Genomic DNA, 19872 nt, shown 5'->3' with positions numbered 1-19872 from the left:
GAAACACCCACAGCTACTTAGACAAAGTTTTAATTGAATGCATTTTTTATTATTTTTTGCGTACATATTTCACAGTAATTCCTCTACTGTAGACCATAGCTTTAGATGTGCATATTCATCGTCTAATTAAAATTAAATAAACAACTGAGAAATAAATGGGATTACAAAAAATGATAATTGATGGTGATTTATCTTCAAAGTGTACACCTAATTAATAGATTCCCATTTTGTGAGCAGAAAGGATCAAACATTTAATTCCGCAATAAAATTTTGAATAAAAAAAATGAATCCCTGCCATGAAAACTGGATAAAAAATAAAATGAAATTCAAAAAAGTAAAAAGTAAATACAAGAAAATCACTGAAACTTCTATTTAGTTCCAGTCTTTAGGTCAAAGGCAACATGAGCACGGAGTTTAGCTCCGTTCCTCATGAAACTGAGACCACAGCACGGTACATCTTTGTACATTGACCATGTTGTAGTCAGTTGGACAGTTTTCTAACAATGTAAACCTAATAGTGCATTTATGTCTGCAACACTACACACATGAAATTAAAAGAAATGTACTTGTTTGGTACAGGATATGATGCAATACTTTTGAAAGGATAATTAAGATGAAACCAGGGGTTTCCAAAAGTATGAAAAGTTTAACCCAAAGAGACTATATACTTTACTACTTTAATATATATTTACAATTGATTTCAATAAAAGATAAATAATAAAACTAACAGCAACAAGTCAATGCTCAGAACATGATTCATGACAATTGTTGGACATGTCAGTGCGACTGTCTCCACATTTTTTCTCTTGTGCAGCTGTTGGCGTCAATGTCTTCTGCGCTATTATATTCTGGCCAGCACAGAAAGAAAAAAAACCTCGGTCAAACATGGCAACAACAGACAGAGAGAGATGATAATATGAGACAGACTGTATGCATGAAAAACACACAAACCTTGCATCAAAGTGTGAAAACTTCACACCATTGTGCTTTTGGAGTCCAGGGATGTTTGTTTCTCTGCAGGAGCATCCTAGACAGGCGACAAAGGAAAGAGCAGGAGAGTCGTGACCCAAAACAACGGTGAATGGGACATAGCACCATGCCTAAGCTGTGTGCTAATCTAAGCTGTACAGACCTTGTGAGGAACGCCCAGGTCCTTTGTGTCAACCTCCGAGACTTCACCGTTCTCCAGTCCATTTGATTTAGGAGTGTCGAGGGTTACTGGGCTGTCTTCTCTTTCTTCAATGTGCAGCGGCCCATTGTCTGCAGCAGACAGCTGGAGCTCCAGGCTCTCTGAATCACAGGAGTTATTCAGTTCAGAGCTGCTCTCACTTTCTGGAGCTTTCTCAGCGTCCCCCTTATCATCAGATTCCGCAGGAGGCTTTGGTGTAGTCTCCTCTTCTTTCCCACCCTTCTCCTCTTCCACCTGATTACTGTCTTCTCCAGACTTCAGCTCATTTCCGCCCATCTCCGATGCACCGTCTTCCTGGGCAGGCGAGCTGTAGGCCTCACCGTCGCTCAGTTCAGTGTCCAGGTCTCTGGACTCGCAGGTGGGGCTCTCCAGCGTTGGCGATTGCGGGGAGACTGAGAGGTAGCTGCTGTCTCTGGACAGGGTGCTGCGGGAAGGTTTGTCTGGGGACCTGAAACTAAACCTCTGGCCAGTTTTGGGACTGTAGCTCTTGTGAAACTCAGAAAAGCTGGCTTTCCAGGCCTTGTGGGACATCAGAGTTCGTCTCCTCAGGGAGCCATATCTGCAAAATTTAGCGAGATAATATCAGAAATAATACAAGGACATAGTTTGAATATTTAGATTTCTATCCCGAAATCGATGCATCAACTCATTAAAACGATTCGTCCCAAAATAAAAGTTCATCAGTCTGTCAGAGAGGACTCAGCGGTGCGGGTTCTATAGCAACCAAGGCACTGTCAACGAGAAAAATACAGGAAGAAAATCCTCTAAATGTTGGAGCCTTCAGTCCACAGACACCTGTTTGGCCACAAGACATCTAGATTACTGACACCAAATTCTTTTTGGAAAAGGCTACGCAAAGACTTCCAGGGACATTTGACAGTGTTTTGTGATCTGTGAAGTACATTCGAGCTTCAACTGTCATGAGCAGCAGATGATGGTATTTTGTGGCGAGCAGTTCCTATTGATTTGCCAAAAAATGACTTCAAAATTCAAAGCTCAAAAAAAAAAACTTACCGCTGGATCCCCTTCACAGCAAAGACTTTGTCTGGATGCTGAGCCTGCAGCTCCTTTGTCACATTCTGTAGATCAAGATTGAGCTAGAAGAGGAGGCAGACGGTCAAAAAAAAACCAAACAGTTTTATAGAGGAAGAGGATTGTGTGCCAGCTGAATGTAGCTGCTCAAGCAACACGGATCAGAACATACGGTGCGCATTTCCTTGTAGAAGATGTCTCGTAGATTTGACAAGGCTGAGAAGACAGCCACGTAGCATCCGATGCGGCTAAAGGGGGGGGGGGGGACAACCGTTGAGGTTTTATATAAAGAACCTGTAAATCCACACAAATCACATGGGAATCAAAGTATTCTTCAGACCTGTCATGGAGCACAGGCAGCTCTTCTTTTAGCTCATTGTTGATGCCTTCATAGACGCTTTTGGCATAATTCATCTCCTCCTCTGCCTGCAGAACGAAAACAAAACTGACTTGAGCGTTTACCTCTGAACAAACGAAGGTCGGGGTCACAGGCATGTCACGTTTTCTGACCTTGTTTATCTTGACATCGTCCCTCCTCTTCGCAGTCTGCAGTGCCTCCAGGTGGTGGCGGGAAGAGTCGTAGTCCACCAGTTTTCTTCCCCTCTTGGCCACTTTCTCCTGCGGGTTGAAACAGAAAGGCGATGCAGATGTGTGAACCGCTCGTGCTGTCGGTGTTGGTTTTTACGGCGCGTGTGCTCTCAGGACTTTGGCCTGTCTGCGCGTTCAGCTACGTGTGCTTGCGTGCCTGGTTCCCCTCGCCTTACCCTGACATCTGGGAATTGGCTCACATAGGACTCCATGGTGCGCACGGCCTGGTCTAATAGCTTCACCTCGTAGTCATTCCACAGGAGATCCTCCCCCTTATTAAAAGGCGCAGCATAAATATTGCATTAATTATGTATGAAGAGAGGGAAAGAGGGAGGTTTTCGGTCCCCTGGCGATGCATGAATCTCGCTGCTTTTGTACTTGTAAAACAAAACTGTGCGCTGGTGCAGTGAGAGAGTTTACATTATCGCTAATGATCACACTGGGCTCTAACCTCCACAATAGCTCCCAAGTCTTCCTCTCCAGCCCAGTCGTTTTCATAAACATCGAACAGAGACTGGGAGAGGCGCCTGGATGCTTCGCGCATGTCTGTAAGAAGCAGAACTGTTAAACGTGAGGAGCGGAGCCCGACACACATCTGCAGGATCCAAAGGCAAAAAGCAGGCTTCACCTCTGACCGCATTGATGTAGTTCCTCAGGTCCTTGTAGATCCGGTTCCCATCAACCTGCAAATGGGCGAGAGGTGTGCATGATTGCCGGTCTTTAGATTTATGACTTTTATGATGCCGGGCTCGCTGACTAAAGGTCGATAAGTCATCGACTTTTAGTCCGCGAGAACATACACAAACATGTGGAGACAGCAGTGGAGAGCTGTTTGTTTCGAACTGAAAAATCAAAGAATTTGCTCAGACCTTTAAATCTGTCCAAATTTGTCCAAACAAACACACAAAAGTGAGTCCATACTTTTAATTTTTTTTTTTTTCATTAAGCAGGAGGATGATTACCTGCTGGTCATTAAACTGGTGGTGACAAAGTTCAAATTGGTTGTCTCTGGTCTCCACAGTCTTTCCCAGCCTTTGCAGTACCTGCAGGAAAAGCACATATCTCAGAGAAACAGCAATGAAGAAGCAATATCTTCTCTCCTCTTGCACTATGGGAAACGAGATCTTGCAGACCGGTACCTTTTCTTTGCTTCTGCTCAGCTGTCGTTGGACTTTTTTGGCAAAGTCTCCAGAGTTGCCTTTTGGACTCGTGCTCTCTGCCATGTTTTGTCTCGTTCGGGTTTATCCCTGACGGCGAAGGGGAAACAGAGAAGGGAGGATACGGCACAACACTGGCCTGTAACACCACGGTTGTCAGGTGTAGTGGGAAGAGGCTACAGACCACATGCAATTTTCACTGAAAGGACTGTCAATGTCGTAACAAAACTAAGATGAAATACCTTTAGACCACCCAGTATTTGGCATTTACAGCAACACACCTGCACCTTGTCCTTGACTATATATTACTATAATTATTACTGTTGTGGGAGTACTAGTATAAGCCGTAGTAACATGTATATCTAACACTACATTACATTGCAGTATATTACTCATATCGCTAATGATACTATATTAGCACTTACATTTCTTATTGCTGTACTTTGCTGCATCATGGTGTCCTTTTCAGTTTTCATCACAGATGTTTCATAGTATTGAATCATGATCGTATAGTGTGTGTTGATTACATAAACTCCACATATACTACATATAACACTGTATATTTTAGTAGATTATATATATATATATTTATTGTGTTAGGACAGGATTTCTGGATTTCTTTCAAACGAATATCTGCCTAATTATTTTGATATAGTCCAAGGTACTGTATATTAGTATAGTGTTTTTTTTTTCCTCGTTTCGTTAATTTCCTTAATTTTTTATTTTATTAATTTTTTTCAAAGTTATTTCTGTTTTCTTATCATTTAGCTCTGTCTCTGTGCTGCTGTCACACGTGACTCTCTCTCTCTGTCACGATAGTATTTAAATGTAATGATGCGTTCAAATACTAAGCGAATCCGAATAACCCCTCCGTGTTCACCTCAGTGACCAACGTTTTGCAGCTCAGTTTTTCACAGTGTAAACGTAGAAAAGTTGCAGCACGGAGGTGAAGTACAAGTCGCACAAGACTGTACTCTGAGACGCCCCCGCTCCTCCAGTTCGCAGCCCACCGGGCCGATCCTCTGATAACTACAAAGCCCAGAGTTCCCTGCGGCCGAGCCACTCCCCGTAGGGGCACGGCAGCGGTGAACTTTAGTCGCACCGAGTCCGTTTTTTTTTTTGGGGGGGTGAGGGAGGAGCGCCCAGATGACGGACCGCCGGATTCCTGCGCTGCTCGCCGGGCTGCAGGACGCGATCATGGGGAGCACTCTGGTCAAGTGTGCCGTGACTGACCTGGGCATCCAGTGGGCCGGCTGGGCCGTGGCCGCAGCATTCAAAACCGAGAAGTTTTATGATTTAGCAGGTAATGTAGAAAAAAAAAGAAGAAGAGGACGAGCATTTGTCTTTTTCGATGTTTTTGCAGCGTTCATTTTGTTGCTCAGCAGAGATAATTGGTGGAAACTCGACTCTGCAGAGAAGCGAATCCCATTTAAGCGCGTCTGCAGCCTATGGGTCGGTCAGTTGACCATAATTCATCCGTGGGGTTGTGGCATACAAGTTTAAGAAAACAAAAAGCTGCGCTTTGCATTACATCGCACTCAGACGTTGGATGGTCGTCGTTACAAAACCGCTGTTATCTAAGACAGCTTTGTTGTGAAACGGCCCCGGAGCTCCTCCTTCGGCCTGGAGAGCCGGCTTAACTCGGGCGGGCCCTGGTGTCAGCAGGGGCGTAGAGAGCGATCCTGGGGCCCCTCGTTTGGAATCGAAAAGAGGGGTCGCTGTTTCCCGGGCCCCGGTCGGCGCAATGGTCTCTCCGCTGGTGAACATACCGGACATAGCCGAGAAAAACCTGCACTGGGATTTCGTCTCACACTCGGCACAAACTGCCTGAACAGCATTTGCGACAGCAGTAGGGCGTTAATAGTTGGATAACAGGATGTTCTTATTCAGTTCTTGATTTTCCATAGTTCCGACTTCTCGACTGTCAGGATGTTCTCCTTTTTGTTTTTTGTTTTTTTTGGTTTTTTTTTTTGGTCCTACCTGATTGTAAACTGAATCACTTTGGGTTTTGGAATTTTGGTCGGACAAAAACCCGAATATGGCGAACTGAACGTCACCATTCGCGCACATCTGACAGACCAAACGACTGATCAGTTAATCAAAAAAAATAATTGGCACACTGGCCGATGATAAAAATGATTATTAGGTGCAGCCCTGGTGTCCTCACTTTGGACCCCTTTGGGCTGTCAGTTTTAATTAGGTGAAAGACAGCTAGGTGTGACGACTTGGACACAACCAACGAGGAAGTTACAGATTTGCAAATAAACTCCATCTGTCAGGACAAAATTGCCAGTGGGCTTAGTCGCATTCAATCATCAAATCGTTTGTTACATGTAGAACCGCGTAGCTTACCTGTCGGCACCAGTGACTGATTTCTCTATATTTTCCCAAATGAGTCACTTGACACTTCTTCTACTCGTCCTCTTCTGGTCCCCCACTCTGCTCTGCGCTCCTGGTTGTTCTTACCCTTGAACTTTGGAACCAATTGTTTGCAGTGTCCTGGGTAAAAGATTTATTGAACACGCCTTACTTTGCAACAAGAAGAGCTGTGTGCCATGTCCCAACTGCCCTGAGTCTGCAGCTTATCTCTCTGTCCCCTTTTTTTTTTTTTTTCCTGCAGGATCGGGCACATTTATACTACTGGCCCACCTGAGTCGTATCTGGGGAGGAGCCGGTCACGTCCGTCAGAAGGTGCAGACTGGCCTGGTGACAGCATGGGGACTCAGGTAGGCAAGGCTGCATTTGACCCCCCGGTGTCGCACGTAGTGACGCCCCTGTGCTGTTCGGTAAAACGGCAACAGAGGCGTGCTGCGATCGTATCCACCTGCGTTAAAACCCACAGAGTTTTTGTGTAAGTTCAGTCACAGAGGGTCCTTGGCAAGGTCAGAGTAGAAATTTTTTAAAGTCAGGTTAATGAATAATGCCTTGGTTAATGTGAACGGACGTTAACCACGTTCTCTCTGCAGGCTGGGGACATTCCTCTTCATGCGGATCTTGAAGGACGGTCATGATCGCAGATTCAACAATGTCAGAGACAGCCCAGGGACTTTCTTAGTATATTGGACCATTCAAGGTACTTGGAAGTGAAGTAAAGACCTTCCTCTCATTATCATGGTCCTTGACCAACTCAGCACCCGGATGAAGGGAGGCTTTCCTTGTATAAATCACAGTAGTCCCTTTATGCATTTATTATACATAGGAGCTGTTGGTTACAGTAAATTAAATGGATGTAGTTCATGTAAATGTTAAAGCAAGCCTGGTTGAAGATGATCTTTTTTTTTTTTTTCCTGTTTCTCTCAGCTGTGTGGGTATTTATGACCCTCCTCCCGACCCTCATGCTGAACAGCGAGAGGCGGGACGTGCCTTTGGGAACGAGGGACTATATTGGTTGGACTGTTTGGGGCATTGGCTTCGCTGCCGAGGCTATTGCTGACCAGCAGAAATGGCTTTTCAAGCGTGACCCGGATAATGCTGTAAGTTAACAGACCTCACGATGCGCGATCCCAAACTGCATTAATCCCTCGTTCACTGAGTGTAACAGCTGCACGGGCCAATCTACTCTTGTGCCTCCAGGGGAAGTTCATCCAGAGCGGACTCTGGGCCTACAGCAGACATCCTAACTATTTCGGAGAGATCCTGCAGTGGTCGGGCCTGTGGCTCTCGGCGTCATCAGTGATGCAGGGTGCCCAGTACCTGAGTGTGGCGTCACCTCTCTTTGTTTGGTTCCTGCTACGGTTCGTCAGCGGTATTCCCATCCTGGAGAAGCAGGCCATGAAGAAGTGGGGCTCGGACCCGGCCTTCCAGAACTACGTCCAGACCACTCCTCTTCTCTGGCCATGGCCTAAATTTTGACGTTGATGAACATTTTCTCAACAATAGTTTCCTCACACTAAGGTGCACACAGTCGAGTCATTACATTTTCTGAAGAGAACTAAGAATGTTTTGAATTGAATGTATTATTGGAAGTAAACTTTCGCTGTCACTTTGTAGCTATGCTGTAAAATAAATTTGTTTGCCGTAAACTAGTCTTTACTGTACCACTATAAAGGTGTCTGTTAAGATTTTTAATGATCTGGAAGTTGTTAGAATCATACTTGAACGATTGGGAGCGAATGGGCCTTAAACAGGTGGTTTGAAAGAGTAAAGGAAGACGCCTTTGTCAAAATTGCCATCAACCGACACTCGACATGAACGCCAATTAAATTGCCGTCCTGACATCCCTTCCCCTCCCAGGCAGCGTCCGCCCCCCTTCACTCGTGTATTCATCAACATGAGACCCAGGTGGACAACCCCCAAGGTGACTTCAAACACTCAATGTGTGAATGAATCCAGAGCTTAATGCTGCATTCATGTCATATCGTAATTATGAGTTTCCGGTTTGTAAATAGTGTTGACATCCCAAGTCACATTTAAGACTGGGGAAACCCAAAGTTTTCTGAAAAAACAGTCAGGCAGAACCGAGAAAGCCTGTATTATGAGACCTTAAACCTTTTCAATAATGCAAAGGAAGTCTAGTTTCCTTTGATGTTGTACCTCTAGAGCTACAATTGAGTTATTTTTTTTTCAAGTTTACATATTAAAAATAGATGCCATGCCAAGGTCAAAGTAGAACCACAAACAACAGGACATTTAAGTTTGTATTAACCACCCTGACAGTCTCCCTCTAAGTCAGGGTGTTCTGACTCACAAGGTTAAGAAACAGCACTGAGAATTTAACACAAGGGACAGGAGACATTTATGTAAATGTTAGAAATGTATTTTATAACTGACATGAATTTCAAAGAGCGTATTTGTGTACAAAATTTGTGGTAATAGTTAATCAAATAATGCCACATTAACTGAACTGGCCAATCTTACAGAGTAATTGCCTTTAGCTCATAAGCAACCTGCCATGGTACAAACATACACAGAGCTTTAAACATTGAAGGGGCACAATGATCTGAGAGATTACAGCATGTGACGTAAACCAGTCAACAGCGTTCCTGGTGATCACTGGCGGTGCAACATGCACCGTGAAACAGAATGGCAGCAGGATTTCAAAAATTTGTCCACATTCTCGAGATCAATGACAAATCACCCTTAATATCACACCCAGTCGAGCTTGCAGATGATGACCAAGAAGGTCTTCCCACTGAGGTCTTGTAACTACTGCTTGTAGTTAAAATATGACAAGGATAGGGCACGAGTGATTATAAAACAATTATAGAACATTTCACTGGGGAATGAAGACAATCAAAACTGAATAGAAATAGGAATGAAATACAAACATTAAAACTAGAAGATAATCTTATAAAAACAGTCACACATTCAATCACAACCTAGAATGAAATGCCTAAGAATGAGCTCTTCAACTTCTGAGTGACACATGAGTTGAAAAGCTGTCAAAAGAAATGATTAGTTAGAAACATGCCACAATAAAACTGTATATACAGTACATGTTTTTCATCTATTAGCACTCTTATCAAAAGGAGTAAATATACAGTTCATTCTCATGTGTTAAGATGGGACATGAGAATGACATGTTAAACATTTAGCGAAAGCATCCTCTAAGGACACAAGTGTGCATAGATACGAAAACCTACTATTTGGTTAAAAAAAGAAGAAAAAAAAAATCCTAACACGAAAAATCATCAAAATACAACTCTTACCAGTTTGAAATGTGAAAACGATTGAGTACACCGAAGAAGACTAAGATGGAGGTGTTTACAGCTGTTATGAAAGCAGTACCTTGTTATGTGTTATGCATGATGAATTATTGCTGTATGAATAAAGGTTACGTGTAGCTGCTTTGGATTATTTGAGGAGCGGAGATGAAAAGAATTTTCCTTGGCGAGAGAATCCGACTGCTGATTTGCTCTTGCTCCCAAATCTGCAGAAAGGAGTGCACATGACATTTAATGAATTTGGGAGTCATCGTCAATAAAACAGAGTCATTGAAAGATAAGGAGATATTATACAATAGATGAACTCATATGAAAGATGTTCAAAGAGGTCTGTGTTTCTCTAAATTAAAAAAAAGTACTTCATAGCTTTACTAAATATTTGAATAAGTAGCAAACAACAGTCATTCTAAAGCTAATTAATCATGAGATCATTGATTGTAAAAACACTGGTAAAGAATGGTGGGAGGAGACTGTGCTTGTGTGTTTACCTGGGTGTCAGAGAGGACTTCATGCGCTGAGACAAGGAGCTGGAGGAGGGGGTTTTATTGAACTGGTGCTCTGGAGTGGTCAGAGGTCCCAGCATGCTAACTGCAACAGTACAAACATAACGATGAATTGTCAACCGGTGAACAACTGGGCTCACGCAAACAAACACTGCAGAACAACGCGCACAGTTTAGTGAGCCCGTACCTCTCTCAGGGGTCGCATAGCAGTTTGCGTTCTCGATAATCAGATGGTCCAGGTTTGGCTGCTCGTGTTCCGCCATCACAAACTGGCCCCAGTAATCCAACGGCAGAGCCAACAGACGCTCCACCACCTGAAGTACAAACGCAAAAGATTAGGGTCATTTCAGTGTGTTGCCTCATCCTCTTCCAATAGTGCCACACTGGTTACGAAGCGGCCTTGAGCAGGACAGAGGAATTATTAAAAGAACAAGCTTATGGTGTCGAGGGTATTTTCTGGAGTGTGATAGTATTTAGCTGAGATTTTTGGTGGTCTCTAACTGTGGGAGCTCAGTCTCTCGCATTAAGCTTGTTTACGAAATTTAAAAAGGACAAATTTTTTCTCCTAATTTATGCGATCAATACTTTTAAAACATTGAAAACTCATCTTGACTGAGTTTTGCCTAGTGCTAAACCTTCCAAATAAAAGAAAATTTCATTTAGAATTTTTAAGACTTTCATTTCACAGTCTGCATTTTTTCAGCTGTAGCCATTCAATACATTCAAATTTTATAAATTTCCTCTTTATTTATTAGTTTTCATAATTCATAATTGGTGGAGTCCAACACTCCTGTTCTGGATTCAGATCGCCTGCACAAGCACCACAGGAAACAAAGAGTGTATGCTATCCAGCATTACTGTTCAAAATTTTATCTCAGACATCAGCCTCACTGTTTGCATTAGTTAGTTTAAAAATAAAAGCGACCACTGGCAAAACAATGGGTAGTTTTTATAGGTGAAGCAGTCAAAGGAAATGCAATATATCTGTAACAGGTGACTGCTAACAGCGATCGTTTATTAACAAGGGATCTACAAAACAAGACATTCGTCATTTTCTGAGTTTTTTCACAGTGGACCATCTTAAAATATGGCAGGCAGTAGTGGAACAAGAAGGAGCAGCCACAGCAAAACTCCAACTCCTCAGGGTGGTAACTAACTCCTTTTACTGTTCATCGTGCCCGGCGTCAAATTTGGATCGCGGTTGCTCATGGCATAATGGAAAAGGCCAGGTTTTTTTGGCTGAATTGCAAACATATAGACCATGTGCTTCTCTGTTTTATTTCTGACTATCAAGCTGCTCAAGGAGTGTTTGCTGCCCACAGGATTCTGGGGCCTGTGGTATTAATTAAAATATTGTTCAGGCCTACCTTAGGCTGCCGTTTTGTATCCTGTAGGATTGTCATGGGGTCTGGGTTGGAAAGTGCATGACCCACAATAGTCGGACCAAAAACTCGAGCCAGGTTACTGATGTCCATCTTAGTATCCAGACTGTCAGCGACTCTGAAAGATTTTATTAGATTCAATTATGTCTGCTTGATGTATATGAAATCAAATAGCCACAATCTGCAGTCTATTTTACATTAAAAGCAGATAACTGAATAAATACGAAAACAACGTTGCTCTGAAATTTAAAAAAAAAAAAAAAAAAAAGAAGGGAGAGCTGAGCCATTAATAAAATTCTGAGCACATTTTTGCCTGAAGCGATTTAACCCAATTAAATTTAGAGGATAGAACAAAATTAAAAAAGGATGGTTACACAGAGACTTAAGAATTTTATGAATATCAGTAAATCCCATTATTTAATTTATAGCAGGAACATGCAAGGCATCAAAGCAGAATGAATGCTTTTTAATCAGCTGAACTGGGACATATGTTATGTGTGTATGTTATTTAGAGAAGAGTAGCTGCCAACCTCTGAAGGTGAAGGACTAAGAAAGCTAGCGTGTCTCTGTTGGGCTGTGGCAGGTCACCAATGGTCTGGTACATCAGAGCTATGCTGTTGTCATCGTCCGAAACCTCTGAGGGAGAACAAAAGAATTCACAATTCTGTGAGCAGAGACCGAGAAATGAGCGGTTGTGTTGATTTATTAACAGCTTGAAAGAAAATGTATCTCACTCTAGTAACAAACAATTACTGAAAAGGCTAACAAACTGAAAGATCAATCTTTTTTTTTCCAGGCAACTCCTTGCCTGAGGTTTCCATCAGTGTTCAGCTCAAACTGCAAAAACAAAGTAGAAACACTTATGAGACCTGCATTTAATGGGTCTGTTGGGTACATTTCTGCCGTCCACTAAGAAGTTACACAGAGCTGTAGTTTTTTTGAGCTCTACTATAAATTGCTTTTATTTAGTGTGCCACTGGTTTTTGCTATGGAGCCCTCCGATCAGAAACAGCTATTACCAGCACTAGCATCTTTTCTAAACACCAGTCACACACACACACACACACATACCGGCTGCCTCCATGAAGGGGCGGTTAAGGCGGAAGGTGAGAAGAGGCTCCTTGAGGTTCCTCAGGAAGTCCTTGAGGAGGCCAGTGATGGCATGGATATCGTCCACCTTACTCAGCACGGGAACGGTTTTACTGCGGAGAAACTTCTCCTTCAGCTCCTTCACTGTGCGATCTGCACCGGACAGACGGTATAGTCCAGCCTGAGAGGGAAGAAGTTACAGTACAGTTATTCACTAATTATTGTTTAATTATCTTGAGTGAATTTACCACTTACCCCCAACTAAGGCTACAACTAACGATTATTTTCATGATCAATTAATTTGCCACTTATTATCAAAATGTTAGAAAATAGTGAAAAAATACCAGTTACACCTTCCGACGGTCCAAGGTGATTTATACAAAAGGATTGTTGTATTGTATCAATAGTCCAGAAGCCACAAATATTCAGTTCACTACCATATATGACAGAAGTTGCATGCCTGTGGTTTAGGGGTTAGGACGTCGACCATGAACCCAGCGTCCCCGGTTCTAATAAACTGGGAACCTTTGTTGCATCTGTCTCCCTCATTCCCTTTAGTATCGTCCTCTTATAGAGGCATAACATGCCCCGGAAACAATATTGATTTAAAAAAGCATGAAATCCTCACATTTTACTATGACAAAATAGTTTCTGTCAACACATATGTAAGCAGACAAATTATTTCTTTCAAAACAACTTGTATGGTTAAGAAAAAGCATATCTTTCAAAAGCAGCAGAAGGGACAAATTTGTTTCAGATGAGAATAAAGAAAAAGAAAAAAAAGCCGACAATGCCACAGAATGAAAGTGAGAAAGTAAGACAGGAGCAAAACATAAAACAACGGAGAGAAGAGAAAGCAGCACACAGCCATCAAAAGATTCGGAAGCCTTCCACAGCCCAGTTATGAATTTAGTCTCCCAGGAACAGATTTGTATAATCTTAGTTACAGCTCTCTCTCAGTTTAGGGGGAAGACTTTAAAAATAACTACTGGGATGTGAGGCTTTACTGTCCTTCACATTTCTGCATAGTATTAGGAAAGGAAAACACCACTCACCTCATGCAGACCTCTTTGTTCAATCTCACTGATACAGTGGACCACGAGAGGGGGAATCATGGGTGACGTGTCGGAGACGTAGTCTGCAAGCACGCCCTGGCAATGAATGAGAAATGGGGAAAACTATAAGCACTGTGATAAAAGTTCAGAGAAAACAAAAAAAACTTGTGCATGTTCCTGCACATCAAGAGAGATATCAGTCAGGAGAAATGTTCTCACACACCTCCCCGATTTTGACCGGCGTGCAACCCAGATTGGGGATACACGGCAGAGGGCAACGCTCGCGACACTCGGGGTGCGAGACTACCCTGCAGTCGCGGCACTTGAGTGAAATCTTGCCAAACTTGATCCTCTTTCCACAGGGCACGCAGGATTCAGGCTTAATGACCTATAAAAGACATCAGACAGGACTTAACAGGCTGGTCAACGGCTATGTATACGTCAGGTAAACCCGCAAATTACACTTCTTTTTTTTTTTTTTATAAATAAACTCAAGTAAATGCACTGCATAAATAGAGCTGCATGCATAAGGACCAGCAGCAGCTTGAAATTGTCCAGTACCAATATGTTTCGGTACAGACATAAATGTACTTTGGTTAAAAAAAATATGATTTGAATATCTGGAAGAAGATGATCGACAAATGAGTTAAACTTCAGTGCCTGGTTTGATCAAACTTATTGGAAGAATTCTTGTTATGCCTAAAAGAAAAAGTGTTTTTTCTAGTCAGATTCATTCACTCTGAAATTCTCTCACACAAGTGGCATTCTTACAGTTTTGGAGACAAACTCGTGAAGACGGACACCTCCGTTGCTCTGCGGAGTGCTGGGCTGGATTTTCATCTCTCCCTCGGGGTTGCCAGGCTGCTTGAAGACATCCTCAGACCTGACAGATTCAGAGTCCAGCTCCATGGCAGCTGAACAGGAGAGATAGCAAATAAATAGCAGTGTGTTACCGGAACCACCCCGCCGAGAAAATATACTGCCGAATCACTACTACTGCATATTCAGACTTAAGACATCCATAAAAATAATGAGACCATTTTGGTAAATAATTTGCAAATGAGCACAGTCTCCATTAAAAAAAAACAAAAAAAAACTGTGTTTGGATTTTATTTTGCCTACATCTTGAAAACAGAGTTACACTACATTGACTTGGTGGATGATTATTTGACATGAGCCTAGGTTGATCATTTCAAAATAGCTTACAATGTATCAGGTTGCCTTTAATTCAAAATAAAAGCATGCTTTTCAATGGATATAATCTAATATTGACAAAATAATTTGGGGCAGAAAGATGACATGGTTTTTAGACTGTGATTTTTAACTGCAAAAAGTACATAATTGTCCCCAGCAGGCTGAAAGAAATCAGATCTCTCGGCCCTAAATCTATTTTTCACTTTTGTCTCAAGAACCAAGTTAGATGGATTAGAATTAAAATGATCAATTGAGCTGACCAACATTAGTTTAACCATGTATGAAGAAGGAGACATTTTGCATCATAATAGATATCTTACCAGTCTTTCTCCTGCTGCGAGTGAAATAAGGAATCGTCTCAATGGTAGAAACTGCTTCAACAGGTCCTCCATTTGCAGGGACAATCACTGTGGTCTTTGTCACAAGGGTCTCATTTCCCTGTCACAAATTATTAAAATTAAAAAAAAAAGAAAAAAGAATAACCAAATACCACAAAACTATGTTAGAGCCCAAATGTGCATTTTAAGGGCTGGTTAAAGGGTTGCAACAAACCATTAGCTTTTTGTTGCCAAAGCTGATAGAATAGTTACCATATTTTAACTCCATTTATTTATTTGGTGAGCATGCATTACGCATGACCAAAGTCACTCAAATAAATATGTATTTACATTTATATTTATTTATATATTCATTTATTTGAGTGACTGTGGTCATGTCTAATAACATCACATATTTCAGTGATAAAAAAAAAGTGATGATATCATCCAGACTGGAGGAAAAACCCCTACCATCTCTGAAGTTCTGCCTGTTGATCGAGACCTTTTGGAGGCAACTGGAGGACCATCCACATGATTTCTCGAGGAGCGCTGAAATCAAAATAGCAGACATGACATCTATACCTCCAGTGAACATGAAGCCATTCTAAACCAAAGTTTAAAAGAGACAAAGTCCACATTCACTCGACTTACCCTTTTTTCTCGTTTCTTAAGTCGCACCGTCCTCACAGTGGAGGAGTCCCAATCCTGGCACAGATCAAGCACATCGGAATCAGATTTCAGAATTAAAGGACTTCATTTTATAGTACATTAAAGTTACTTTAACTCTAGATAATGCTGCAAAGTAAAGTACTCACAACAGAGTCATCCGTTTTGTCATAGCTGATATCTGACAAGATAGAGGCGGACTCATCTATCGTCATCAGTCTATCGGAAGGAACAGAAAATGTGTTGAGAAAGTCAGCAGTGTTTCCCACATTTAGCATTTGGGTTGTCAACGCCAATGCATTTGCTTCCCCACAAAACATTTTTCCAGATTGTTTTATTTGTATTTCCATCCTTTAAAAAAAAAAAATCTAAATAGAAATGCAGTTGAAAGTTCAGAGTGATTTGAAAGTGCGTCAACATAGTGCATTCATGTGATAAATAGATGGAGATGATAATAGATGGGGAAAATGACTTCCCCAGGTTAAAGTTAACTTATGAATACAATGTTGTCTTGCATCTGAGTCTCAAGTGTCAGATGTTCCCACATGCAAATGAACCCCCCCGTATTTTACCATATGGCTCAAACAACAGCTAAACTAGAAGACACGCCGCTGCTACAGGAGGTTTAAAAAAAAATAGCATAGAAGCTCTTTATGGCTAGACACAGGAACTAAATACTGTGTGCACTATAAAGGTCCTGTATTTGTGAGTTTCTTAAATGTCCTACCTTCGGCTGGTATTCAGGTTGGCTGCTGCCTGACAGTTTTTGTTCAGGAAGGCCAGAGCTGAGCGCTGCTCTGCACTCAGCTGGATGCTGTTGGTGGATCCCTCGCTGGTCAGCAGGTCACGAATCAACTGAATTTGACGGTCCTGTATAATAGAAACGCAAGCAGCGCACATATGAGAAACTACTTGAACCAGGTGAAATAACAGTGGACTTAACGAACATATCAGCAAACAAGGGTCACCGTTTGATCCTACGTACCAACTTCTCGCAGTCAGCCTCAGCCTTTTGTCTGCGCCGGATCTCCACGTCTACTTGGTTGCGGGCATGCTTCAGTTTGACCTCCAAGGCTCCCCTCTCTGTCTCTGTTTTGGTGAGAACCTCTTTGAAAGACCCCAGTTCCTGCTCTGCACTCAGCCATTTGCGTCGGCAGTCATCAAAGTTTTGTGCCATCTGGATGAAGCCTGGTATAAAAAAAAATAAATAAATAAAAAAAAAAAGATGCACATGTGCCAGGTGTGTGTATAAGGACCTTTGGCATCTATGTCAAAAGATACATTGTAAAGATAAATCCAATAACCATAAACTACTCACTGGGTTCAACATTCTCGTTAAGGAGGTCAACTTGTGTCCGCATCTTATCATATAAACTCTGGAGGCTCAGCACAGCAGTCTCCATGATGTTCTCTAACCTAGGACCCTTGAAAGAGATGCATTACAAGTTAAATACACTGAACTCATAGGATAACGAGGATTATGGCTCAAAATACAGTGCTGTGCAAAAATTTTAGGCACTTCAGAGGTTTAGATTCTGATCCATAACGCAACTCCATCGGGAAGGCATCTGATCGCACCCCAAATTCATTCTGCAGCATGAGAGAATGACCCCAAACATACAGCCAGAGTCATAAAGAACTATCCTCAGTGACAAGAAGATCAAGGAGCCCTGCAACAGATGGTCTGCCCCCCCACACACAACCCTGATCTCAACATCATGAAGTCAGTCTGGGATTAGAAAAAGAGACAGAAGACGCTGAGACAGCCTAAATCCACAGAAGAAGTGTGGTAAATTGGAACAACCTACAAGCCAGGTGGGTGGAAAATCTGTATTAGGAGAACTGGTGCTGTTTTAAGGGCAAAGGGTGATCAAGCCTAGTACTGATTTGATTTAGTTTTCTATTCGTTTACTGCACTTTGTAAGACGTTAGTGGATAAATAAAAACTATTCATGGCATTATACTGCCTAAAACGTTTGCACAGTACTGTATAATGAGCTGGTGTATGGTTGGTTTTCAGATTAAGTAGCTAAATTAAGACAGACAAATGTTAAGACCTTTTCCTCAAACGCAAGTGCATCGAAATCGATGCCTCAAAATACCCAATAGCTCCGTTATACCAATAGGTTAAATATCTGATATCTATTGCTCATTTTGCCACGGCAGCTCACCTCTTAAAATCGGTTCCTTTCGGTTCTGTTCTACATCTCCAATAAATAACATTACACGCACTTAACTAAACTGTACCATTGAAAAATGACGCGGCGGTTCCGTTAGGACGGACGTTGGCCGCTAACGTTAACTTTTGTTTGATCGCCCGTGTTAGCAAACATTAGTTGACAACCGTTACCTACCGTTTCTGCTCTGGAGAAAGAGATATAGCAAATCTCTATCAGCAATGTTTAGCGGAGTACTTTTTTTCCTTTCTCTCTCTCTCTTATTTTTTTTTAAGGCGACTAGCTTGTTGCATCTGTGTCCTCATCCTTCCGCAGCCACCGTTTCATTAAGCGCGTTGTATTTCAAATTTCGCCTTTAGCCAATGAGTGACGAGCACTGAGCCGGCGTCAAGTAGGAAGATAAAATGGCTTCCCACTGCGTACTTTCAAAATAAATCCAGTGTAACGCTCATCCTTGGTATCAGCGCTAGCGCAACAGACAGGAGAGAACAAAAAAGGAATGTTAAATGTCAGCTTTAAATAAATATGATATTATAAATCAGCTGAGAATCAAATCAACGAACGAACAGAGAATCAAAATGTAGGTATCAAGAAAAACGTTGCACTTCCGGTCACAAATTTCAAATATAAAGTCAACACTCGCGAATGAACGTATTTTTGTTTTGGACTATGTAGTTGGAAAAATAACGACTACGAGAGCATGTAGGTCACACATTTGTTATAACTTTGCACCACTAAAGTACAGTATCAACTATAACAAGTCTTCCATCTTCCATCTTGCGGCCCCCGGTCTTGTAGAGAAATTCCGTCAAAATCTATTTTACATTATGACCGTAATTATTTGAGTTTATTTTTGCTCATTTCTTGTAAAGTTGTGTTTCATCAAACAGCTTCTGTTTTTTTCTGCGTGTCAATTAATTAACAGAAAACCTCAGGCAAAGGTAGTAAAATTCTATCATAGTAATACTGTAATGCTGTAATCATTTTCAGTATCAATACATCTGATAATTATTTACTTTAATCAATCAATTGATTAAAGAAGCAAAATTGATTGTTAAGGGTATACAGTGTCAGAAAATAGTGAAAAGGGTCTGTCATTATTCCCTGAAGCCCAAGTTAACATGTTCAAATTGGGTTTGTTTTTTTGTTTTTTTGTATAACCAACAGTCAAAAACCCCAAAAAGTTGAGTACTATCATAGAAAACAAGGGAAACTAACAAATATTCACATTTGAGAAGCTGGAACTAGTGACTAGTGGCATTGTTGCTTAAAAAAATGATTTAAGTGAGTGACACCTCGGTGCCTGGGAAAATAATGAAACTGCCATAGTGGGGCTCCATAGGGGCCCAACAACTAAATTTTTGCCCCAGTGCCCCTCAGGAGGTTCAGCTGGCAATGGGCGGGAGTGGAGGTGCTCTGCATCTGTAGCTCGGAAGAAGCACCAAAAACCTTGTAACAATTTTTTTTTTGGGGGGGGGTAAGTTCTGACAGCATGTCCTCACACTCTTTAGAAATAAGACACAGCAGCATTATTCCTGAAATATATACTCAAACATATTATTGTATAACATACACTACTCGTTAATGAGTTTATAAATAAATATATTAATGGAATTAGGATAATTTATATCTCAATTCAATCATAGCACCAAAATATAAATGAGTTAATCTTTCACTAAATATTTGTATTTATTTGGAATCACTCCATTTTGACCGTCTGTAGGAATGCTGAGGCAGCTGAAGTCGCCCAGTATATGTCCATACACCCGACACCCTGTCATGATTAATTTCTGAGGCAATCAATAGCCTATAAGCAGGTTGGTAAAAAGGCAAATGAGTGAACGGGTGATTCAAGCGGAG

General features: G+C 41.7%; 3 protein-coding genes across 4 annotated transcripts; 1 reads left to right on the top strand and 2 right to left on the bottom strand.

The window, feature by feature from the left end:
* Positions 1-44: 44 nt before the first annotated feature.
* bin2a (bridging integrator 2a) lies at positions 45-6547 on the bottom strand. 2 transcript variants are annotated; one of them, XM_040151825.1, is made up of 13 exons: positions 6319-6547; positions 3949-4056; positions 3772-3852; positions 3438-3492; positions 3261-3355; positions 2986-3081; positions 2732-2839; positions 2562-2647; positions 2394-2469; positions 2204-2286; positions 1133-1748; positions 952-1027; positions 45-848 (listed from the first exon to the last, which is right to left on the bottom strand). In XM_040151825.1, the coding sequence occupies exons 2-12, from the start codon at positions 4030-4032 to the stop codon at positions 974-976; spliced, it is 1434 nt and encodes a 477-aa protein (XP_040007759.1). In that variant the 5' UTR covers positions 4033-4056; positions 6319-6547; the 3' UTR covers positions 45-848; positions 952-973. The 2 variants fall into 2 exon arrangements, with proteins under 2 accessions (XP_040007759.1, XP_040007760.1); XM_040151826.1 differs by lacking the exon at positions 2986-3081.
* On the top strand, positions 5074-7982 carry si:ch211-210c8.6. Its single transcript, XM_040151827.1, has 5 exons — positions 5074-5269; positions 6587-6692; positions 6933-7039; positions 7267-7439; positions 7540-7982. Exons 1-5 carry the CDS (start codon positions 5113-5115, stop codon positions 7816-7818), a joined length of 822 nt encoding a protein of 273 aa, XP_040007761.1. The 5' UTR covers positions 5074-5112; the 3' UTR covers positions 7819-7982.
* A 724-nt stretch (positions 7983-8706) lies between these two features.
* racgap1 (Rac GTPase activating protein 1) lies at positions 8707-18371 on the bottom strand. Its single transcript, XM_040151596.1, has 17 exons — positions 18190-18371; positions 17154-17259; positions 16821-17023; positions 16563-16705; positions 15985-16054; positions 15821-15874; positions 15641-15718; positions 15173-15290; positions 14430-14572; positions 13882-14046; positions 13659-13754; positions 12586-12784; positions 12045-12150; positions 11500-11632; positions 10320-10446; positions 10118-10217; positions 8707-9835 (listed from the first exon to the last, which is right to left on the bottom strand). Exons 2-17 carry the CDS (start codon positions 17236-17238, stop codon positions 9760-9762), a joined length of 1896 nt encoding a protein of 631 aa, XP_040007530.1. The 5' UTR covers positions 17239-17259; positions 18190-18371; the 3' UTR covers positions 8707-9759.
* Between the last annotated feature and the right edge of the window lie 1501 nt (positions 18372-19872).

The sequence above is a fragment of the Xiphias gladius genome, chromosome 18 (assembly GCF_016859285.1).
Source record: "Xiphias gladius isolate SHS-SW01 ecotype Sanya breed wild chromosome 18, ASM1685928v1, whole genome shotgun sequence".
Taxonomy (NCBI): Eukaryota; Metazoa; Chordata; class Actinopteri; order Istiophoriformes; family Xiphiidae; genus Xiphias; species Xiphias gladius.
This window is presented reverse-complemented; position numbering and strand designations above follow the sequence as displayed.